Genomic DNA, 26,244 nt, shown 5'->3' with positions numbered 1-26,244 from the left:
TTTTAATTTTACGACACCAATAGTTTTAACTATAACTACGACTCAAGTTTTAATATAGAAGTCAAATTACAATTGTTTTTAATAAACTAGAACTTTGAGAAAAAAATTTTAGCCAAATTTTCAACATTTGAAGACACTGTGTTTTGGATGTCAATATCTTTAGAATTAACGGTTATTCCAATTTTAGTATAGTCATTCATATTGTTAAACTATTAATGTGTTCATAAATTCCTATGTTTATATATTTTATTACTTTATTGTTAGAATTATAATTAAGCACAAATTTGTCAAAACTAATCAAATACGACATGTCTTAACCTTCAGATGATTATATAGGCTGAGGATGCTTGAAATTCAAGTGAAACATGTCCCTATTAAAACAGTGTTGTAGCATTATGATCTAACAACATAAAACCAATTGTATTGAAAAGGTGGGAAATAAAAAATCACAATATTGTAAGCATATTATAGGAAATTCAATACGGGTCTAATCATGAGATTGGTTACATGTAACATACCACTTAGTCGAGCAGCTCGTCTCCTTTCTCCCAAGTCTTCCCAGCCCAAACTTTTTTTGTAACGCTACTCTTTTGTCGGAAATCGCCCAGAACAAATCGAGCTGCTTTTCTTTGGATTTTTTCCAGTTCCTGAATCAAGTAATCCTGGTAAGGGTCCCATACACAGGAACCATACTCTAGTTGGGGTCTCACCAGAGACAAATATGCTCTCTCCTTTACATCCTTACTACAACCCCTAAACACTCTCATAACCATGTGCAGAGATCTATACCCTTTATTTACAATCATATTTATGTGATTACCCCAATGAAGATCTTTCCTTATATTAATACCTAGGTATTTACAATGATCCCCAAAGGGAACTTTCACCCCATCAACGCAGTAATGTAAAACTGAGAGGACTTTTCCTATTTGTGAAACTCACAACCTGACTTTTATCCACGTTTATCATCATACCATTGCCTACTGTCCATCTCACAACATTATTGAGGTCATTTTGCAGTTGCTCACAATCTTGTAACTTATTTATTACTCTGTACAGAATAGCATTATCTGCGAAAAGCCTTATCTCTGATTCCACTTCTTTACACATATCATTGATATATATAAGAAAACATAAAGGTCCAGTAATACTGCCTTGAGCAATTCCCCTCTTAATTTTTACAGGGACAGATAAAGCTTCACCTACTCTAATTCTCTGAGTTCTATTTTCTAGAAACAGAGCCACCCATTCAGTCACTCTTTTTTTCTAGTCCAATTGCACTCATTTTTGCCAGTAGTCTCCCATGATCCACCCTATCAAATGCCTTAGATAAGTCAATCGCAATACAGTCCAATTGACCTCCTGAATCCAGGATATCTGCTATATCTTGCTGGAATCCTACAAGTTGGGCTTCAGTGGAATAACCTTTCCTAAACCCAAACTGCCTTCTATCAAACCAGTTATTAATTTCACAAACATGTCTAATATAATCAGAAAGATTGCTTTCCCAAAGCTTACATACAATGCATGTCAAACTGACTGGCCTTTAGTTTTCAGCTTTATGTTTATCACCCTTTCCTTTATATACAGGGGCTACTATAGCAACTCTCCATTCGTTTGGCAAAGTTCCTTCATGAAAACAATAATCAAACAAGTACTTCAGATATGCTACTATATCCCAACCCATTGCCTTTAGTATATCCCCAGAAATCTTATCAATTCCAGCTGCTTTTCTAGTTTTCAACTTTTGTATCTTACTGTGAATGTCATTGCTGTCATTGGTAAATTTTAATACTTCTTTAGTATTAGTCACCTCCTCTATCTGGACATTATCCTTGTAACCAAGAATCTTTACATACTGCTGACTGAATACTTCTGCCTTTTGAAGATCCTCGCATACACACTCCCCTTGTTCATTAATTATTCCTGGAATGTCCTTTTTAATTTACATTTCTCTATTTGATGTATTTGAAGTAAAAGAAATGTGAAGTTCTAGCCAAGCAGAGTGCTCATGTAAGTGATTACATTATTCATAATTAGTCAAATGAGTTATTAAAATACAGTTATATCCATAAAACCTACAAGTTTCCATGTTTTGTTACATTAAAGTTTGCAGTCTCCATATCCTATTAAATCCATATTTTAAGTGCATATTACATCATATAAACAATTGTTAGAAACAGAAGTACGTCTTCAGAATTTGGGGGGAAATTGGTTGTAACAATTTTTTGCCTGTGTGGAAAAATCATTGAAGGTCGGAATTGCTCGGTTTGAAATTAGCCCCCTCACATATATATATATATATATATATGTAAGAAAATACACTTGTGACGATTTATTGCAACAACGTATAGGTTGATTAAGATTCTTTGACAAGACGTTCAAGGAGAAAAGAGCTGGGACCAATTGGAGGTTAGTGGATGTAATAAGAAGAAGAAAAAAAAGTTAATCAAAACAGTATATTGTTTCTACAAAGGAAATCAATTTTAAATTTTACAACTCAAACTTTTGTAACCGGACACACACAAAAGAAAACACTCATCGTGAATGACGTACATAGGATAGAATCCCTAGACCATTTACAAGTTATAATATTTGACTAATCAAATGAACGTGGTAACCTATAAGCCTCGGAGAATATGGACACAAATTTCCAAAAGGGTAAACGAAGAGAGAAGAAAGGCACGGGAAGGACGAAGGACGGGGATCACAATAATGGGAGTCGCCTGAGTATAAACATTGCCAAATGCAGGAACAGTTTTATGTGATAAGTTGTACCGTCCAGGCCACAAGTTCAATCACTCACCAACTCTTGAAATTGGATATTACTCAATGTTCATTTGTTAAGAAAAAAGTGTCACTCATATTAGACTTAAAAGAAAACCGGCCACAGCAATGAAGATAACTCCAAAATCCATAGGAGGAGAATTATAAAATAAATACTCTGTTGCTCACCCAATGCAGCAAATAAAAGAAGTGGAGCTTCCCAGCAAATACTGGGAAGTCCTCAGACGACCCTCCAACCACACTCGGAATCAGTGCTGGACTGAAGACCGAGTATGTGGGGGAAGCCTTTATACCGCTGCAGAAAGTTCCGGAAAAAAGTACACAAAACGTCGAGAAATATCGGACACTGACGTAGCAGATGACGTAACGCAGAGGAGACTCAGTGTGTAGTCAGCAGTTCACCAGGACGGATGCACGGCGCGTCAGCAGAGAAGGTCCAAGGCCGGTTAGATGGATGAAGTATCGGCGAGTATATGAACATAGATGAAGTTGCAGATGATGGTAGCCGAAAATAGGTGAGTGATCGTTACATATTCCCCCGCCGGCCAGGAATCCGAAGGATTCCGGAAGTCAAGATGGACCCGACGAATGGCGACAGGCGAAGAGGAAGGAAGAACAAGAGGAGCTGGAACAAAAACAGACTCGGCAAGAAACAAAGTTTAAATAAACATAATAAAGGCACAAGGAAGGGAAGGGGGGGGGGGGTATTAAAAATTTACAATAAACGAACACAATATGGTCTAGGGTATATATTTTTTTTTTTTAACATACATAATATATAAAAAAATAAAACAAAAGAAGGGGAACATTCCCTAATGTTCACCAAGATGGGAGAGTCCAGTTGACCCGGGTGGGGTTGAAGGGTCACTGGGCAGAGCAAAAGAGAAAAGAAAAAGAAAGAAATTACTGAAAATACTGTTTCAACTGCGAAACATGGGCCTTTTTAATAATGGAAGGATCATTTGCATCCTGTAATAAAACAGAAACCGGAGTAGAGAAGTGAATGATTGAAAAAGGGCCTGTCCAACGAGGGCAAAGTTTAGCAGATATATGATCATTCGCGGAACTTTGAGGATGATTCTTTAACAGTACTTTATCTAAAAGTTTAAATTTTGATGGACGGTGCCCACGGTCGTGAACCCGTCGATGGACCTCCCGTGCCTGGTGCAATTTAGTTAAGGCCCTTTTCCACTCCGCTTGAGTGACTTGATTAGGGTGGCAAAGGAGCAAAGAAGGTAGATCCCATGTTAAATCCAAAGGAGTTTGCAAATCTCTACCCAAAAACAATTTCGCTGGGGAAAAAGAGGTGGAGTTATTGATGGCAGAATTAAGTGCTAGGGCAAAGGCAGGCAATTCAGAATCCCAATGGCGTTGGTCTTCGGAATGAAAAATGGACAATAGAACTTTCAAATTTCTATGATATCGTTCGACGAGATTGGCTTGAGGATGGTAGGGGGAGGTAAAGACCTTGTTAATACCATTCATAAAGCAAAAGTTATAAAAGGATTGTGAGGTAAAAATGGTAGCGTTATCCGAAACTAGGTATTTTGGTAGACCAATAATGGGGAAAATTTGGTCATTCAAAAGCCGAATAATAGTTTGAGAAGAAAGCGTACGCAACGGACGCAAAATCAAAAATTTAGAGAAACCATCAAGCAGAGTAAAAATATATGCATTGCCGTGGGAGGATTTAGTGATAGGTCCGACAACATCAATATAATACCTCTCAGCAGGATAAGTAGAAGGTGTGGCGGAATGAGCACCAAAGGACAATGCGTTCCGGGGTTTGTGTTTTTGGCATAAAGTACAAGATTTAACCCAAGTGATGACATCCTTACGCATATTGGGCCAAAAGAATTGAGATGCTAACCGAGAATAAGTTTTAGCGCGCCCAAAGTGTCCCCCTGTAGGAGATCCATGATAATACTGAAACAGCATCGAACGTAAAGGGGAAGGAATGACTACTCTAGGGATTGATTTAGGAGTTGGTTTAAAAACCAACAATTCATTATGGATCCGGAAAGGTCCGTCATAGTTAGTAGCAGAAAGAGAAATCTTAATATCTTTACAGTAAGAATCGGTAGATTGATGCTGATGACACGAGTCAAAAGATAATGGAAAATCAATAAGAGAAGAAATCGCATTGATTTCATAAGAAGGAAGTTGATCTAAAGTTGAAGAGGGAGATTGGTCAAAAAGGCGAGAAAGAGCATCAGCGACTGAATTTTGATAACCTGAAACGAATTTTACAGAAAACTTAAAACGAGAAAGGCGGAGCAGCCATCGACCGGTCCTGCCTATTTTAGGGGCATTGTTGAGTAGCCAGGATAAGGCCTGATTATCAGTTTGAACAAGAAATTGCCGATGGTCAAGGTATTCCGAAAAATGCTCAATAGTGAGGATTAACGCTAATGCTTCCCTTTCATAAACAGAATACTTACGTTCAGTAGGCGAGAGCAAGCGACTAAAATAAGCAATAGGAAGAAGTTTACCGTCTCGGTTTTGATGTAAGACTCCTCCAACAGCAACGTCAGAGGCGTCCGTAAAAACTTCAAAGGGTAAATCAAAGTCAGGCATTTGAAGAACAGGGGCTTTGGTTAAGGCAGATTTGAGAGAAATAAATGCAGTTTGTTGCTGTTCTCCCCAGTGAAATTTCATGCCTTTTCGTTTAAGTAAATTAAGTGGCTCAGATATGTGAGAATAGTGAGGGATAAATTTACTATAAAAACCAACCATACCTAAGAATGTTCGCAAGTGCTTCAAATTTTTCGGTGGAGGAATACGATCAACTGCAGAAACCCGATCCGGATCAACAGAAATGCCATTATTGGACAGAATATGGCCCAAAAATTTAATGGAAGTCTGTGCTAAAATAATTTTAGAAGGATTGACGGTAAGATTAACAGAACGTAATCTAGAGAGTACTTCACGAAGATGTTTGATATGAGTGTCAAAATCAGGACTATAAATCAAAAGATCATCCACATATGGAAATAGATACTGATATTTTATATCAGAAAAAAGATTGTCAACAAATCTTTGCATGATTTGTGAGCCAAGGTTTAATCCAAAAGGTACTTTCGTGAATTGATACAGCCCAGTAGGAGTAATAAAGGCAGTATACTTAGAGCTACTATCATCTAAGGGTATCTGATTATAGGCTGAATTGAAATCTAAAAGGGAAAAATACTGTGCATTGGAAAAATGTTGAAACGCAGTTTGAACTTTAGGCATGGGGTAAGCATCGTAGAGGATCTTAGAATTAATTTTACGATAATCAACTACAAAACGAAAGGACCCATCAGGTTTATCAACAACGAACGCGGGAGAGGCGTAGTCCGAAGTGGAAGGTACGATGGTATTATCAACCAGCATTTTCTCTACAAGTTGATTAAGAATTTTCATTCTGGGCGGACTCAAATGATACGGGGGAGATCGAACAGGTGTGGTATCAGTGAGATCAATATGAGCTTGAAAATTGGAAACTGTTCCAAGTTTAGAGGTCACAACATCAGAAAATTCAACTAACAAATTATCAAGTTGGGCAGATTGAGAACGATTACAATACACATAATCCTTACGAACTGAAGGAAGATGTGAAAGAGGGAAATCAGAACAATTCACTAATGGAATCCTAATATCCGAAAAGGTGAAATGAATAGAGGAAGAAAATGAATCAAGTACCAAACCAGTATGACGAAAAAAATCATATCCTAGAATTAATGGATATGATAAATTTTCTACAACATTAAAAGAATAGGTCCACGAAAAATGTTGAATTTTTAAGTTGAGCTTGACTTGACCAAGGGTCTGAAGTAGATTATTTGATGCAGAAGTACAACGAAGGGAAGACTGAGAAAGTTGAAGACGAGAAAAAATAGTCTGAAGAGATTGGAAAAGTTCTAAACTAATTAACGAAGTCGTTGAACCAGAATCTAAAAGTGCAATAGTAGGAATATTGTGGAGCAAGACTACAATCTGTGAAGTTTTGGGTAATGAGCAAAAAATGCGAGAATCATATTTGACGCTCGGTTTAGTGTAAGAAGATCGAAAAGGTTGCCGAGTGGTAAAGGTGTGATGAAAAGCAGGTATTTGATCAGGCAGATTTGCCCCGTGAACGCGTCCACTGCCTACGGACGAGGGTTGGGGGCGTTTCCCGAGATGGGGGAGGCACAAAATTTAGCTATATGTCCTGTACCTCTACAGCGGTAACAGATAATAGGTTTACTGACTGTAACAGAACGAGATGTTGGTAATGATAATGACACCGGGGGAGAGGTAGTAGCAGAAGGTAAGACTGGTGGTGGTGGTGGGACACGAGCATAGTAGGAAATATCTGCATACGAGTAAGTCGTATGAGCTTGTGCTGCGGTATACAATTGTAACAAAGAGGTAGGGGGGGAATGTATCTGAAGAAGTTGTCGGAAAGAAGGTACAGCATAAAATGTAACAATTGAAATTAATTCCGATGGATTATTAGCGATATTAAGAACATCACTAAAAGTAAGAAGTGAGTCTAAATAATCGTGTACAGGTTCGTCAGAACGTTGATGACGGCGGACAAATTCGAAACTCAATGTATGACGTACCTCATAAGGTAGAAAGTAATTATGGAGACATGTGCGAAATTGAGCCCAATCCTGAAAATGTGCCATATTTTCAAGCCAAAAATTCGTTAAATGTCCAGTAGTTTTAGACGTTAATAAACTAATGAGTTGGGAAAATGGGGCAAGGTTAATTTTAAGAAATTTACGGACAAAAAATAGCCATATAGTTAAATTTCGAGGATTTGTATCAGTTAAATGAGGCACTTGTGTTAATGACTGTTTAATAATCTCTAAATTCAATGTAGAAATGAGTGGATTTGGGGAAATAGGCGATGAGGTGAGTGGCCTAGAAGATTCAGGATGTAAATGATAAGTGTTACTTGGAAGTTTTGGTTTTAGGTCTTGATCAGATAAGTCTGAAGTGTCAGAATGCGAAGACGAACAAATGGTGGATGAAGGTTCTGAGGACGAAGTGTCATCAAAAGTAATTAAATCCGTATAAGGTGGATTAGGTAGAGACCGGGAAATCGGGGGTAAATATAAAGAATTATCAGAAGAGTTTAATGGAAAATTATCGGAAAAAGTTGCCATGTTGAAAAAGAGAGCACAGTAACAAAGAGTAAAAAAAGAGAAAAATTGAAAAAAAAGACAACAGTAAATAAATCGGGTGGGTTACTCTGCTACCATTTTGTGACGATTTATTGCAACAACGTATAGGTTGATTAAGATTCTTTGACAAGACGTTCAAGGAGAAAAGAGCTGGGACCAATTGGAGGTTAGTGGATGTAATAAGAAGAAGAAAAAAAAAGTTAATCAAAACAGTATATTGTTTCTACAAAGGAAATCAATTTTAAATTTTACAACTCAAACTTTTGTAACCGGACACACACAAAAGAAAACACTCATCGTGAATGACGTACATAGGATAGAATCCCTAGACCATTTACAAGTTATAATATTTGACTAATCAAATGAACGTGGTAACCTATAAGCCTCGGAGAATATGGACACAAATTTCCAAAAGGGTAAACGAAGAGAGAAGAAAGGCACGGGAAGGACGAAGGACGGGGATCACAATAATGGGAGTCGCCTGAGTATAAACATTGCCAAATGCAGGAACAGTTTTATGTGATAAGTTGTACCGTCCAGGCCACAAGTTCAATCACTCACCAACTCTTGAAATTGGATATTACTCAATGTTCATTTGTTAAGAAAAAAGTGTCACTCATATTAGACTTAAAAGAAAACCGGCCACAGCAATGAAGATAACTCCAAAATCCATAGGAGGAGAATTATAAAATAAATACTCTGTTGCTCACCCAATGCAGCAAATAAAAGAAGTGGAGCTTCCCAGCAAATACTGGGAAGTCCTCAGACGACCCTCCAACCACACTCGGAATCAGTGCTGGACTGAAGACCGAGTATGTGGGGGAAGCCTTTATACCGCTGCAGAAAGTTCCGGAAAAAAGTACACAAAACGTCGAGAAATATCGGACACTGACGTAGCAGATGACGTAACGCAGAGGAGACTCAGTGTGTAGTCAGCAGTTCACCAGGACGGATGCACGGCGCGTCAGCAGAGAAGGTCCAAGGCCGGTTAGATGGATGAAGTATCGGCGAGTATATGAACATAGATGAAGTTGCAGATGACGGTAGCCGAAAATAGGTGAGTGATCGTTACACACTCTATTAAAGAAAGAATGCGTGTTTTGTTCAACAAGAGTGTTGTCAGATTTGATCAAATTACTTTAAATCATGCACATATATGTACAGTATTGTTTATGTTGTGTAAGCTTGTCGATGATTGTGAATTGGTGATGTTATGAATAACTGAGATAAATTATGATTTTAGTAGTCCTCCACTGTCACCTTAGTAACTTCAAGAAAGTTTTTTTGTATTTATCTAAGTTTCTAATTGTCCGTTATGGATGGATAGGCACTTTGGGAAGTGCTCTTAGTTTAAAAATCTTGGGATTTGTAATATAAGGGGCAATGACAAAGGATCCGTTCGACGGTCGTACAGTCCTGAATTGGGATGCCAATCAGGCAAAATCCCCGTGAGCATTGAGGCACTCATCCCACCAATGCACCAGGTTGAAGATCCCCGTGGTGTGAAACATAGTGTCTTGCTGCGTGAAGAAGTCCATAACTGCCTGCTGCACATCCTCGTTTGACAGGAAGCGTTGTCTTTCAAGGCCTTTTTGAGGGGACCAAAGGCGTGATAATCGCATAGGGAGAGATCAGAACTATAGGGCGGGTGCTTGAGTGTCTTCCACTTTAGTTAGCTTGTTGTGGCCCATAATGGATGAAACTGGCCTCCCAGATCGACTGGCGTCTTGTGTCAAAATGCGATCTGCGCAGAACTTGGTGCACCATTCCACAATGGTGGTTTTCGACAGACATGCTGCCCCATACTCAGTCTTCATTCTCTGATGGATGTCCACCGGTGTTTGTCCTACGGCAACCAAGAACAGAATAACAGCATGTTGGTCCTGTTTGGACGCATTTGGTAATATCGTCGCCATAGTTCACGTGGCTGCATTTAACGCACACACCTTGGCACGACATGACTGCCACACTAATCCTTTTGCCTATGTGTCCTTCCTTATGTACCCACATTGGAGTTGCACTGTGTTGCATAACCCCAGCAGAAACGCCCTCAAACGGAAATTTTTTGATTACGCCTTGTAGTAAGTTTTTCTTTTTCCTCTTTGGTGAGGATGATTGTTTTTTTTTTGTTTTTTTATCAGTTGTATTATATCACTTTGATATGTATTGGTTGGGTCATGTTTAATCTTCGTGTATTCTGTAGTTGCCAATGAATTAGTTAGTACTGGTATTATGTTGCATAAACTTGTCAATGATTTTGAATTGGCAATGTTATGAACAAATGAAAAATTATGATTGTAGCAGTCCTCCATTGTCACCTTAGTAACTTTGAGAAACTTTTCTGTTCTCATCTAAGCTGCTCATAGTCCATTACAGATGGATAAGTACTTTGGGGAGTGCTCTTATTGTTGGGATAATGAGATTATTTGTAATAATAAGTTTTCCTGTTTGGTGAGGATGATTTTTTTTTTTTTTTTTAATCGTTTGTATATCTTGCTTTGAAATTTATTGGTTGGGTCACATTTCATCTTGTGTATTCTTTTGTTGCTAATGAATTAGTTAATTTTTGTATGTATTCATCTTTTTCATTAGGACCATTGTGTTCCCTTTTCCACTTTTAGGACATAGATTATTGTTATTATTTTGTTTTTAATGGTTTTTAGTAATGAGCTTTTGAGTTTTGAGATGTTGGTTTGCTGAATTTTCTAGTTTGAATACTTTTAGTGCTTCGTTGGTTGCTACATTTCTTATCCTGTCTTTTTGTTGTGTGGTTATGTTGTTGCATGCAATTTCAATGTCAGTTACTAGCTGTTTTCCATGTGATGTTCTTGACAGTGTAACTTGAAATCTTTCACTATTGTCACTATTGAAGATTTCAGTAGCAAGGTTATATAAAAGTTCATTGATGGAATAATTGAGGTATTAGCTTTCTTCCCCCGTTCTTTGCACACAACTAATTTCTTTCAAAATTAGCCTGGGACAAATTTAAGATCATGAAATGCCATGGCTTTTATTTAGAGAATTAATACCTTTCCCTTTCTTATCCTCTGGTTCTTTGGAAATCTTGTCTCACAGTTGAAGTTTCAGTTGAAAATAATACTCCTTAACAGTTTGATGAAGTAATTTGGAGCTGTATTTTTCTATAATGGCCTACATAATAACAAATAACTACATTATGGTAGATCACAGTTTTGTTTCTATTGCAACAGTTATGCTGTTCCAGTCAGTGTGCCATGTGTGGTCCCTGGACAAATGTGACTAGCTCTGATACTGTAAGTCTTTTCCTTATTTGGTTCCCAAAGCTGTGGCATGCTGGAAAGTATGCATGTCTATTTCAGCCAAGCAAGTAGACATTTCTGTAGTGGAAGTCAAGAGCTTTTGCTTTGAACTATGTATGGGAACCATATGTTCTTAGCAATCAGTACACGGTGGGCCTGAATACAAGTCTTGAAGGATTAAATATGTATTGCTATATTTTAGTGGAATTTATCATACCATTATCACATGAAATCAGTTAACTTAGTATTTAATTAAAGTAGTATAAATTTGCACATTGAACTTCATTCTTCATATTTTACTTTGTAATTTGAAACTGTCAGATTTAATAAATCATGTCTTATAAATCCTCCTCCTCTTGTTTTTCCTCTTCTGAATTATTTTGTTGCTTTGATGTTTTTCTTGATATCAGAGATTCTTTGTTTACATTTAATATAACTGTAGTACTGTGAACTTTTTCTTCCTGGCCCTTTTTCCCAATTTTGTTGTGATTGGAACTTACCAGGAATTTAGTGAGGAAGCTCCACCTGATATTTTAAAAAAAAATTTTTACATTTCAATTTTCATATGCATGTGCCTCACCTCTCGTGCTTCTGCAAGAAGTATGGCACACAGTTAAATTACGGATTCAGTAACTTTGCCCACATTAATTAAAAACTTTTAGTGGGATAGGTATATGGTGCCATAGTTAGCCTCAAATAGAGATTAGTAGTATCAAATGCAAACTAGATACTGTAAAACATTGGGATGTTGAATTATAGCTTGTTAGCATATGTGTTAGAACTACTATTTTAATGTTCTTCAACTACTATAAAAGCACTCTGATAATATCATTTGGAACAATCCAATGTGTGTTTAATCTCAAGGACAGAGCTTTTTTAACATCTTACATAAATGTCATTGTTTCACAGGAACTTTTCTGATGATTTATCCTCAAGATTTAATCTATCATGGAAAAAAACATTCCACTGTTATGAAATCAATTTGAATCTTAAATGCATGTTTACCTTAGATTTAATAGTGCTCCATAGTGGCACATTCGACTGTTTGTCCTTATGACTAATCTATTACCAAAGACTGAAGTGATAATTGTGTACATATCAAGATATGCTTACATAGAAAGAACATTTTAACATTATTTTTTTTTGTACTTAATTTTAAAATGTATGTATATATTTGTACTTTGGCTTTGTTCCACATTTCTGTGGCTGAAAATGACTCTCTAAATAGGAGACAAAACATGTCCCATTAACTTTATTGTTATTCTTAATAGAATAAACAATTTATAGTATTGTAAAGGTGGAATTTTTTTCTCAAAGCATTCCAAAATAATTTAACATTGCTCCTTTTTCGGAAATCACCCAGAACAAATCGTGTTCACTCTGTCATTCCACCAGGACATTCTTTTATTCATTACTTTCCTACTTGTTCTTCCGCATACTTATTCTGCACTATTAATGAAACTAGTTTGAAAATTATTCCATTCCGCATCACTGCAGCTGGAGTCTGCTTTTGATCATTTTTTCAAATTTCTGTTTACAGTCCTCTTCCTTTAGCTTCCAGTCTTTAATAATCCTTGATATCCTCTTCCTAGCCTTTGTCTTCAGCATTTGTATTCCTATCAGATCAGCCACGAAGCTTATAGTCACTATCAAGACATTCGCTAGGAATAGCTTTCACATCTTGCACTCGTTCTCCACACCTCAGGTCACTTATTATGTAATCTACTACCAGCTATACCATGTTATTTTATGACTTTCTTTCTTCGGGAACCATATGTTCTTTATCAGTAAGTTGTTTCTCAAGCACACTTCAAATATAAATTCTCCTTCCATATTGTTTGTCCCATATCTGAAAGGCCCCACAATCCCTTCATATCCAGTTGTATCTACTCCTACCTGGGCATTACTGTACACCATCTACCTGCCTGCCTACCTACCTACCTACCTACCTACCTACCTATTTACTCTGGATCGGTCAAAACTGGCTAGAAACTGCCAGGAGCTGAATCGAGGCCTGTTAAGACTAGAGAAACAAAGTGTAAAAGGCATGTCCCCAAAGCAGAGAGACAATAACACAGGGCAGAGGTCAGTTAAAATGATTAAGGTTTATTAACATAAGCTTAGCAAGAAAAGATTAAGATTTGGGCAAAGAACAAGCAAAATGGGAAAACACAGGGAGTCGAATACTCACATACATAGTTTGTGAAGATATATCAATCGCAATTGAGTCGTTTGACTTATCAAACTGGATCTCATGAAATTTTACACTGTCACAACATAGGTATCATGGAAACTGATACAGTTATATTCAATCATTACCAGACAGTGGTAATTAAAACGTGATCCAAAGTATTTCTTTCTTAGAGACAAGATGTCATAAAGAGGTGAAAGTAGCAGCTTTCACACAAGAAAAATATCACGGTTCCCAAGATGAATGTTGTTTATAAGTTTCATTTCCGTATTGATAGATATTACTTTACAAAAAACAATATGTATATGAGTTTCCACCTTATCAATACAAATTTATTTTACATTAAGCAAGTAAATATAGTCAAGACTAGTTTCGACCCCTAGGGGGTCATCCTCAGTTGACAAGCGTTAAAAATGTATTGTTTACAAAAACATCACATGTAGTGGTAAAAGCTTAAATTAATTTGAACCGATCATTAATGTTGGTATGTCTGGTACATGATTGACTAGTGTGCATCATCCATGAAGACACATATTATTTTTTATGCTACTACCATTCAATTTTTTTTAGGTTATACAATGTGGAATATACATGCATTTATGCAACTCAACAGTGGCAAGTTTAACAATGTACATTTAAAGTTGGTTCATAAATTACACATTGGCTATTGATTAGGACATTGGTTTGAACACTTTTGACTAGAATATCAATGTAACACCTTACTGGCATATATCTTAGATGCTAAAATCAGTTTGTAAAGCCTGTTACTCTTGATTGAGTCTTAGTATAAAGTTAAAATTTTAAATGAAAACTATTTGCTTAGTATAGGCATTAAATAATGCTGTTAAAATGGACGTAGTGGTAAAAGCTTGAATTGATTTGAACCGATCATTAATGTTGGTATGTCTGGTACATGATTGACTAGTGTGCATAATCCATGAAGACACATATTATTTTACATGCTACCACCATCCAATTTTTAGGTTATACAATGTGGAATATACACACATTTGTGCAACTCAATAGTGGCAAGTTTAACAATGTACATTTAAAGTTGGTTCACAAATTACACAAATTGGCTATTGATTAGGACATTGGTTTGAACACTTTTGACTAGAATATCAATGCAACACCTTACTGGCATATATCTAAGATGCTAAAATCAGTTTGTAAAGCCTGTTACTCTTGATTGAGTCTTAGTATAAGGTTAAAATTTTAAATGAAAACTATTTGCTTAGCATAGGCATTAAATAATGCTGTCAAAATGGACATCTAGCTAAAACAGTGGTATATGTATGCCATATATGCCTGGTTAAAAACACATTACATTAATGTTATTGATATGTGGTGCAACATGTACATTGTTTTGGAACAAATGGGGTTGACGAATTTTTCATAACAATCTTAGATATAGTGTTCTAATAAAATGGGTCCGTAAAAATATTTATATGTACAAAACAGTTAGCATTTTAATAATCCGCTGTAGATCGGGTAATGCTTAGATATATATCTGGAGATATATTAGGCAGGGATCCCAACAGGCAGCTACAAAGAACGCACGGTTCCAACACCTTACATACTGTACCTTGTTTTTACAACATATACGCTTCCACGACAAAATCAGCGTGCATCAAGACGCATAATTTCAACACATTCTGACAAATGTCACCAGCCAGAAACATCACGACATACGGATGGAAAACATGCTCCATTAATATTTCTAATAACTCCAACATTAGTAGCTGCCTAATATATCTCCAGATATATATCTAAGCATTACCCGATCTACAGCGGATTATTAAAATGCTAACTGTTTTGTACATATAAATATTTTTACGGACCCATTTTATTAGAACACTATATCTAAGATTGTTATGAAAAATTCGCCAACCCCATTTGTTCCAAAACAATGTACATGTTGCACCACATATCAATAACATTAATGTAATGTGTTTTTAACCAGGCATATATGGCATACATATACCACTGTTTTAGCTAGATGTCCATTTTGACAGCATTATTTAATGCCTATGCTAAGCAAATAGTTTTCATTTAAAATTTTAACCTTATACTAAGACTCAATCAAGAGTAACAGGCTTTACAAACTGATTTTAGCATCTTAGATATATGCCAGTAAGGTGTTGCATTGATATTCTAGTCAAAAGTGTTCAAACCAATGTCCTAATCAATAGCCAATTTGTGTAATTTGTGAACCAACTTTAAATGTACATTGTTAAACTTGCCACTATTGAGTTGCACAAATGTGTGTATATTCCACATTGTATAACCTAAAAATTGGATGGTGGTAGCATGTAAAATAATATGTGTCTTCATGGATTATGCACACTAGTCAATCATGTACCAGACATACCAACATTAATGATCGGTTCAAATCAATTCAAGCTTTTACCACTACGTCCATTTTAACAGCATTATTTAATGCCTATACTAAGCAAATAGTTTTCATTTAAAATTTTAACTTTATACTAAGACTCAATCAAGAGTAACAGGCTTTACAAACTGATTTTAGCATCTAAGATATATGCCAGTAAGGTGTTACATTGATATTCTAGTCAAAAGTGTTCAAACCAATGTCCTAATCAATAGCCAATGTGTAATTTATGAACCAACTTTAAATGTACATTGTTAAACTTGCCACTGTTGAGTTGCATAAATGCATGTATATTCCACATTGTATAACCTAAAAAAAATTGAATGGTAGTAGCATAAAAAATAATATGTGTCTTCATGGATGATGCACACTAGTCAATCATGTACCAGACATACCAACATTAATGATCGGTTCAAATTAATTTAAGCTTTTACCACTACATGTGATGTTTTTGTAAACAATACATTTTTAACGCTTGTCAACTGAGGATGACCCCCTAGGGGTCGAAACTAGTCTTGACTATATTTACTTGCTTAATGTAAAATAAATTTGTATTGATAAGGTGGAAACTCATATACATATTGTTTTTTGTAAAGTAAATTCCAAGATGAAGTCAAGGCTTTTCTTAAAAAAAGAAACATGGCTCCCAACAATCTCCATAGAGACTGTATCCCCAGAAATCAAAAATGCCAGTGAAGCAATGCTGGCAGAAAAGAAAACAAATATGTAACAAGGAGGTTAAAAAAGAGTTGCCATAGTTTTGGAAACAAATAAACATGAGTCATATGAAACAAGCAAAATGAGAGTAAAATCCCGAAATAAACATGTAAATCAGCTGAGCAAGCCGGACACAATAGCGAGATATAATAAGAGTAATGATAAAAGTAAATATCCATAAGATACTGAAAAATAACACAAGTTGGATAACCATACTACCCCCCCCCCCCCCACACACACACACACACACATACACACTCTCTCACTCTGAGACCAAATATGCAAGGCAGAATGAATAAATAATATAATATCAAGACATGTTAGGATAAGAATCGTAACAGTATGACAAGAATCAGTCAATGACTCACGAGCTTGATCTGAGAGCACAGATCAGATATCTGGGTCGCTGCAAATAGGCCTGGCTCACCCAGTAATAATGTACAATGGGTGATTGTTTGGTCCGCCCTGTCAATATATTATTAATATTTGAATAATTTATTTGTACATGTTTCGTGAGCCTTAACTCCCTTTGTCAGCGTATTTACATCAAAATCTACCTTATCCAAGTCTCAAGATATAACATTTCATCACATTAACATTAAGCATTTTCCTGTTTAACCTCAACACTAGTCACTATGTGTACACTTTGCTGTTTTTTGTATATTATATATATTATTTTTATGATTATTATTATTGTTACCGAGTTTTGGTGGTAGGTAGAGGTGTAAGAAGGTGCGGGCGTGAATGGGTCTCAAACTACGGAATCAAAGTTAATGTAAAAGTTAACAAGGTTATATTTCCTTTTCAATATTAAGTAATAACAAAGAACAGGTACTTAGTAGCCGAAACACAATTTGAAATGTACAATTACAGGGATTACAGAGTTTGGGCTTCGAGCCCTGAGTTCACAATTTTTGAGCAACTAGCCCAACTTTCCGATATACAAATTTTAACAAAGGGGCCGAAGACCCCAATCAAACCCTGGAGCACTTGCTCCAAATTACACAGTAAAGCCTCCTCGAGGCATACAACACTCCGTTTCCAAAAGAGCCACACACTCTTTAATTTAAGCCTCTCCTAGGCCACACCAAACTCCACCTTCAAGTTGTCCTCAACGGACATAAACACAGGGGTAAAATACCCAATCTACTGAGGTCTATTAAATGAAAAGCAGGTTAATTGAATGACCTCTAAAACAATTTGAGAGGAGGCGAACTTGCACTCCTAATACACTTTGATTTTAAAACCTACTTTGGCACTAGGCCGTTATTACAAGGGCTAATCCCATACTACAGAGGTGACTTAATAGCAATTTACATTACATTACGGAAGAATTGGTTGAGAGAATAAGTTCACCTCAAGACGATGTGAGTGGGAGCTCGAGAGGGTTAAGCACTCTCTATCCCGATATGTCGTTTTAAAATAGAATAGATACCAGTTGTTTTTACATTTTAGGAAAAGGTTACATGGTTGAACGCTTAGAACCCGCCCCGAAAGTTAAACTGCTGAGCAAGAAAAGAAAAAAATTTATTAATCGGCCATTACCTTATTGTTGACCGCCGCCGAGGAAAGAGGCGCTTCCCGCCTCCTGCTATGTACTTAATACACTGAAAGATGGAACAGAAGTGGCCCGGAGACCCTAAAATCAGCAGTTTATATACTCTCGCGGAAGTTTCTAGGCGTTAGGGGAATGAAAACACCCGCCCACAATGTTTTTATTGGATAGGACCCCGCAACAGATACAAGTTGGGAGAAGATACACCAGATTGGTCAGAAATTACTAAAAGAAATTCGGGATTGGATAAATCTAAAACAAGGGGAAAAAGAGGGGTATACAGCCAACTTAAACAATAACAGAAAGAAATTTAACAAGAAACAAACTTTTGAAATAAAATTTTCTCCAACAAAATAGTTCTTTGACTCCGCACTAGGGTGCGCTATTGTTGATCTTCAGTAGTGTCCTCTAGAAGAGAAAGTTCACACTTCTTACTTCAAGCGAAACAAAAACACATCAAAAGTGACACAGTTCAAAAACTCAAAATTTTCCACGTGGTGACATCTTCTGAGAAAGTAGAGAATTAATAGAGTAGATAAAGTTCAACCTTCCTCCAGAAGAGGAGTTTCAACTGGCGCAACTTTTAAATAAACGGTGTAGAGGTGTACCGCCCGGTACAGACCTCCCCCCCCAAAAGTTCCTCCAGGGGTGACACATGAAATCAGTTTGAAACAAAGTCCAAGTAATGATGTTGATACGAAGATAGATAGCAGAAGCATTTACAAGATTTCTTAATTCAGTTTCAAAATGTTGTTGTTGCAGGTGAACGAAAGTCTTTAAGTTGTAGAATTTGAATTTCTGAAGATAAACTTTTAATACTTAGAAGTGAAGAAAAATTTTTTGCACGGTCCACCAAATATTGCTGTTGAATTCCCAAATGTAGTTATCTCTTATAGTAACTGTCCATGTAGTTGATGTTGATGAAGTTGGATGGCCGGACCGGCCGTTGCAGCTTGCGTCCAAAAGGAGGCCGCTCGGACCCCTCAAGTACCCTGAGATACCGCTCGCCCGCACTATGAGGGGAGCAGAGGTGTTGAAGCACGCCGCGCCCGCGGTGAACATATACAGGCTGCGGGCCAGTAGCAGGTCGTGCGCCGCACATCAGCCTTGGCCGGGAGGAGAGTTCCGGCTCGCCGTGCACATGTCGTCCTCGCTGCGCGGCTGCGGGGGCGCTGAAACATTAAAGCTAGGCGGCAGAATTGTGTTGGACTATCATCTTCTTTGAGGGTACAGGCTTGTGGAGAGGTTGAGGGGCCAGCGGCGTGTAGATATCCATGGCATTTACTATTATGAAGCCACAGTGTAAGGTGGTGCAGGAGACGGGAGCGTGGTAATGGCCGTGGCAAGAACAGGATGGCAGTTTAACGGGTCGGGGCAGATTTTACACAAGGCTTACATCTAAAACCAAAATATTACAGAAGGGGCAGAATGCCTTAAAAGTGAAACTCAAAAAAAAAAATATAACCTTCATATCCTTTCAAAATGATATGAAGCAAGTTAACACAGAAATTACACCGGTTTCACCTGGGACAGGTGAACTCTAAATATCCTCTCGGTGGCTGGATTACTTAGCAATAAGGTAACCGGCGTAAGAAAATCGAGAATGATACAAGGCCCATGAAATCTGGGGGCAAGCTTGCCCGCGGGAACAAAATTTTTGACCATAACCTGGTCACCTACCTTCAAAGGGGTTGGTCTCCGTCCACGATCATACCTTTCCCTAACCTTTTCATGAGACACTTTAAGATTGGCTTTAGCCTTCTTCCAAAGATCTTTAATGTTGTCCGGATCTATTATCTCGGGTAGAATGTCATTCAGGGACCAGAGGTTAGAGAGCGGCGAGTTGGGAACAAACTTGAACATTAAAGAAGCTGGAGTGAACTTGTGAGATTCATGAACCGCCGAATTCAAAGCAAAAGCTAACCAATGCAGGGACGTGTCCCACCTGGAAGGATCTTCATGATGATAGGCGATAAGTGCGGACCTGAGATTACGATTAACCCGTTCAGCCAGAGATGGTTGAGGGTAATAAGCAGAAGTGGTTACATGAGAGATGGACAAGTCAAAACAGAATTTACGAAAAAGATTTGATGTGAACGCCTTAGCATTATCAGATACAATATATTGGCACGGACCAAAAGAAGCAAAAATAGAATTTAGACAGGTAATGGTGGACTGAGCGGTAGCCAGCTTAGTCGGAAATAACCAAGAAAATCTGGTAAAACCATCTACACATACAAAGATGAATTTGTTGGCATTTCCCTTCGACTGGGGGAAGGGTCCTACATAATCAATATACAGGCGTTCCATGGGGCGCGACGCTTGATGAGAAGACAAAAGGCCTACTTTAGTGGACATGGTGGGTTTACTGATCAAACAAGATTTACAAGCTTTTACAAGTTCCCGAATTTCACCGTCCATACCTTTCCATATGAACATTTCACGAATCTTTTCACGAGTCTTAAAGATTCCAAGATGCCCCCCCAATGGGGTCTCATGATAGTATTTGAAGATCATAGGTACAAGAACCGCTGGAACAACAACTTTCATCAACTTATCATGCCTCGAAGGGCAACATAGAACACCATTCCTCAGAACATAAGGGACAGCATGTTCCCCAGAAGAAAGGGTTTCCATTATCGGAGCCAGCGTCGGATCTTCAAGTTGGTATTTCTCAATATCCCTAAAAAGCATGGGAGCATCTGTTAAGATGGCATTAACACCAGATAGTATGGACTCGGAAGGTGATGAACTGTCGACCGGTTCGTGGGTCTCTACGTCGTTATGAAACATACGGCTGAGTCCATCAGCAACAACATTTTCGGTACCTCTGATATGTCTAACATCAAACTGGAAGGCGGAAATACGAATAGCCCAGCGGGCTATACGACCAGTACGACGCGGCCTACCTAAGACCCAGCTTAAGGCTTGATTATCTGTCTCCAGGTCGAATTTAACGTGTTCCAGATAGAGACGGAACTTTTCTAAGGCAAATAAGACTGCCAAACCTTCGAGCTCATAGATGGAATACTTGGCTTCTTGAGCCGACAATGTCCTAGACGCATAGGCGATGGGTCGCCTCCCTAGTTCAGTCTCTTGAAGAAGGACTGCAGCTACTGCTGACGACGACGCGTCGGTTTGGACGATGAATTTCTTCGAGAAATCAGGCATAGCAAGTACAGGGGCATTACAAAGAGCTAATTTAAGGTCTTCAAAAGCGGCTTGTTGAGAAGGTCCCCACTCGAATTTGATGCCTTTCCTACGAAGAAGGTTTAAGGGCTCCGCTCTATTAGCAAAGTTAGGAATGAACTTTCTGAAGAAATTCACCATACCAATGAACCTGGCGATACCTTTAATGTCCTTGGGAGGTTTAAAATCACGGATGGCCTGTGTTCTAGAATGATCGACTGCTACACCATCGGGTGACACAATATGCCCTAGGAATGACATAGAGGGCTTAGCAAAGGCAACCTTGGACAACTTAACAGTTAACCCAGCCTTACGAAGGCGATCGAGAACTTCTCGCAGATGATCTAGATGTTCTTCAAAAGTCTCTGAAAATACTACGACATCATCTAAGTAGTGATATAAGTACTCGAATTTGATGTCGGAGAAGACCCTATCTAGTAGCCTAGTGAGCACAGCTGCCCCCGTGGGGAGCCCGAAAGGCACGCGGTTGTATTCGTATAAATTCCAGTCCGTGGCAAACGCTGTAAGGTGTTTAGACTCTTCGGCAAGGGGAATTTGATTATAGGCCTGATTTAAGTCCAAGATGGTGAAGAACTTGGCCTTACGAAACCATGAAAAACAAGAATGAAGGTCGGGAAGGGGCACAGATTGTAACACCACCTTCCGATTGAGAGCCCTGTAATCAATGACAGGCCTGAAGCCTCCTTGGGGTTTCGGTACTAGAAAAATAGGCGAAGAATACGCTGACTTAGAGGGCCTAATAATACCGTCCTTCAACATCTGATCGATGATTTCCTTCAGAGCCTTCATTTTAGGTGGAGATAGCCTATACGGTGGAAAACGGACAGGAATCGAATCCGTAACCTCAATTTTGTATTCAATAAGGTCAGTGACACCAAGAGTATCAGAGAACACCTCGGGAAACGACTGACACAGTTTGCGAATACTATCAGCCTGCTCCTCAGGTAGATGTCTAAGGTCTAACAACATCTCATCCTGGGTAGGCGAAATAGAAGCACATGACACAGAATTACACTTTAATAGTGGAATTTTACAACTAGAAGCAAATTTGAATGTGCACGACCTAGACTGCAGATCGAGCACAAGACCAGTGTGAGAAATAAAGTCAGCTCCCAATATAATGGGGCAAGACAATTGCTTGGCCACAAACAATTTAACTTTCCATGTAAACTTAAAAACACGAATTTTGACCAGTAAGGAACCTAGAATTTCTAATGGAGATGAATTAGCCGAAACGTATTGAACAGGAGAAGAGACATAGTCAGGAAGTTTACAAACCGTTTTCAATTTAGAATACCATTCAGCCGCAATAATCGAACAAACACTACCTGAATCTAAGAGAGCTGTTATAGGCTCGTTATTTACCTCAATCTTAAGAAAAGGAACAGGTGCGGGGGTATCCGCCGCAATCCTAAGACATTCTTTAGGGCATTCAAAAGATGAACTTGAAGGCTGATCGTTCTCTGCATTTACAATCTGTTTACTAGGGGCTGAGTCTCGGGAAGATTGATTAGTCGACTCAGCCGAAGCCACTAGTCACTTTTTATTATTGGCATAGGTGGAATTTGCACCAGAAGTTGAGCAGGAGGGGGTGCTATTTGAGTTTGGGCAATTCTTGGCGATATGTGAGAAGGCCCCACATTTAAAACAGCCTTGTGCTGAACCCGCTCCATTATTTGCCCTACTACTTTTGACTAATGGACATTTATTGCGAAGATGGTCAGGCGACCCGCAAGCATAACATTTATGGGGCGTGACTGGTCGGCGAGGTGGAGGCCGAGTGTTACTAAAGGAAGGCGGGGGTTCTTTCGCTACACGCAAAGAATCGGCGTATCTAACTCCTTCCGCTGAGACGGCCAACGCTTCAAGTTCAGAGAAAGTTTGCGGGCACGCCGCAAAACACAAGTATGACCTATAAGATGGTGAAATGCCTTCCACAATAGCTTGTACAATTTGATCCTCAGGGAAGTGAAGAGCAAACACCCTGGTATAAAACTTAATGTCTTGTATGAAATCAGCCAAGTTTTCATCCAACCTCTGTACTCGATAATAGTACTTTTGAATCAGAGATGACCTCGCGCGGGCGGGAATAAAGTTTGCAAGCAAGTGTGCATGAAAATCTTCAATAGATGACTGTTCAGCTATGGCTCTTACTATTTTGTCGGAGAGAATACCAATAGCATACGGATAGATAATTTGCAAGATTTGACATGGAGACAGAGAAAAAACCAGGGCATGATCCTGAAATTCCACTAGAAATCTTAAAAATGAAATTACGTCACTGGTGGTATTAACAGAAAACTTGGATATACCTCTGAGCAACATTGCCAATGGATGAGGCAAGCTACTAAATCCGGGTGACATAGTAGGTAAAGGTTTCAATGGCAAGGAAGTCAATTCAGAACGGATGTTACTTAATGATGCACGACGTTCAGATTCGTTGTCCAATGGGGCAGGGATAGTTTGAGCAGCAACGGTTATCCTATTAACTTCTCCCTTGGGAGGCGCTTCCTCACTACCTGGATTCACTATAGTGGGTTGATCAGATTTGGGAGGAACTTCCCCAGTTAACAATTGAGTGACCTTACTAGATAACTCGGAAATATTTTCCAGGAGCGTACTAGCTTCCTTCCTCTGAACGTCATTCAGTTTTAGAGACAACAGATCGTTAACCCTATTCGAAAAATGATATAGCCTGCCTTGCACACGCTTAATTTGATTTGGAGACGGATCATTTTCATCAAAAAAACTAACTACAGAAGCTAGCCCAGTAATATTCTCCGTGATCGTGGAAAGAGAGTCGTCAATTTCTTTCTCTCCCAAATTGGGGATGGAAATGGGCAAATCAAGGGACTCTCTAAGCTTGTTAGTGTCTACTGCAACCGTGCCTCCAGATTGTACATTTCTAATAGTCAATTCATAGATCAACTCCTCCTTGCGCAAATAGTTAAGAAGGAGAACATCGCGAGGGCCGGGCATGATGACAGAACAACTTGAAAAAAATCAAAAAATTCCAGCAACTGAGAAAATGGTTAGAGTTCGGAACAAACAATGTTTAGCCGTCAAAAGGGGCTAAATTGAGACCCATTCAACCACGCTCTGCTACCACTTGTTACCGAGTTTTGGTGGTAGGTAGAGGTGTAAGAAGGTGCGGGCGTGAATGGGTCTCAAACTACGGAATCAAAGTTAATGTAAAAGTTAACAAGGTTATATTTCCTTTTCAATATTAAGTAATAACAAAGAACAGGTACTTAGTAGCCGAAACACAATTTGAAATGTACAATTACAGGGATTACAGAGTTTGGGCTTCGAGCCCTGAGTTCACAATTTTTGAGCAACTAGCCCAACTTTCCGATATACAAATTTTAACAAAGGGGCCGAAGACCCCAATCAAACCCTGGAGCACTTGCTCCAAATTACACAGTAAAGCCTCCTCGAGGCATACAACACTCCGTTTCCAAAAGAGCCACACACTCTTTAATTTAAGCCTCTCCTAGGCCACACCAAACTCCACCTTCAAGTTGTCCTCAACGGACATAAACACAGGGGTAAAATACCCAATCTACTGAGGTCTATTAAATGAAAAGCAGGTTAATTGAATGACCTCTAAAACAATTTGAGAGGAGGCGAACTTGCACTCCTAATACACTTTGATTTTAAAACCTACTTTGGCACTAGGCCGTTATTACAAGGGCTAATCCCATACTACAGAGGTGACTTAATAGCAATTTACATTACATTACGGAAGAATTGGTTGAGAGAATAAGTTCACCTCAAGACGATGTGAGTGGGAGCTCGAGAGGGTTAAGCACTCTCTATCCCGATATGTTGTTTTAAAATAGAATAGATACCAGTTGTTTTTACATTTTAGGAAAAGGTTACATGGTTGAACGCTTAGAACCCGCCCCGAAAGTTAAACTGCTGAGCAAGAAAAGAAAAAAATTTATTAATCGGCCATTACCTTATTGTTGACCGCCGCCGAGGAAAGAGGCGCTTCCCGCCTCCTGCTATGTACTTAATACACTGAAAGATGGAACAGAAGTGGCCCGGAGACCCTAAAATCAGCAGTTTATATACTCTCGCGGAAGTTTCTAGGCGTTAGGGGAATGAAAACACCCGCCCACAATGTTTTTATTGGATAGGACCCCGCAACAGATACAAGTTGGGGGAAGATACACCAGATTGGTCAGAAATTACTAAAAGAAATTCGGGATTGGATAAATCTAAAACAAGGGGAAAAAGAGGGGTATACAGCCAACTTAAACAATAACAGAAAGAAATTTAACAAGAAACAAACTTTTGAAATAAAATTTTCTCCAACAAAATAGTTCTTTGACTCCGCACTAGGGTGCGCTATTGTTGATCTTCAGTAGTGTCCTCTAGAAGAGAAAGTTCACACTTCTTACTTCAAGCGAAACAAAAACACATCAAAAGTGACACAGTTCAAAAACTCAAAATTTTCCACGTGGTGACATCTTCTGAGAAAGTAGAGAATTAATAGAGTAGATAAAGTTCAACCTTCCTCCAGAAGAGGAGTTTCAACTGGCGCAACTTTTAAATAAACGGTGTAGAGGTGTACCGCCCGGTACAATTATTATTATTATTATTATTATTATTATTATTATTGTTATTGTTATTATTATATATTATTTTGTATATTATACAAAAAGCAGCAAAGTGAACATGTAGTGACTAGTGTTGAGGTTAAACAGGAAAATGCTTAATGTTAATGTGATGAGATGTTGTATCTTGAGACTTGGATAAGGTAGATTTTGATGTAAATACGCTGACGAAGGGTGTTAAGGTTCCCGAAACATGTATGTATAAATTATTCAGATACTAATAATATATTGACAGGGCAGACCAAACAATCACCCGTTGTACATTGTTATTATTACGAGTCAATACAGACCAATTAAGGACCTGTATGGTCACCCCAGCGTCTGTGGATAGGCTCT

The 26,244-nt window shown here is 38.3% G+C and overlaps 1 protein-coding gene across 1 annotated transcript in view; it reads left to right on the top strand.

Annotated features, from left to right (window-relative positions):
• The window catches only part of LOC136876001 (uncharacterized), a 262,339-nt gene that overhangs the window by 128,982 nt on the left and 107,113 nt on the right, over positions 1 to 26,244 (top strand). Inside the window, exon 10 of the mRNA XM_068228298.1 lies at positions 11,153 to 11,289. Coding sequence (XP_068084399.1) covers positions 11,153 to 11,289 — 137 coding nt within the window. The remainder of the gene's footprint in view (positions 1 to 11,152; positions 11,290 to 26,244) is intronic.

Source organism: Anabrus simplex, chromosome 6 (genome assembly GCF_040414725.1).
Source record: "Anabrus simplex isolate iqAnaSimp1 chromosome 6, ASM4041472v1, whole genome shotgun sequence".
Taxonomy (NCBI): Eukaryota; Metazoa; Arthropoda; class Insecta; order Orthoptera; family Tettigoniidae; genus Anabrus; species Anabrus simplex.
Note: the sequence above shows the minus strand (reverse complement) of the source record. Positions and strands in the feature narration are given on the sequence as shown.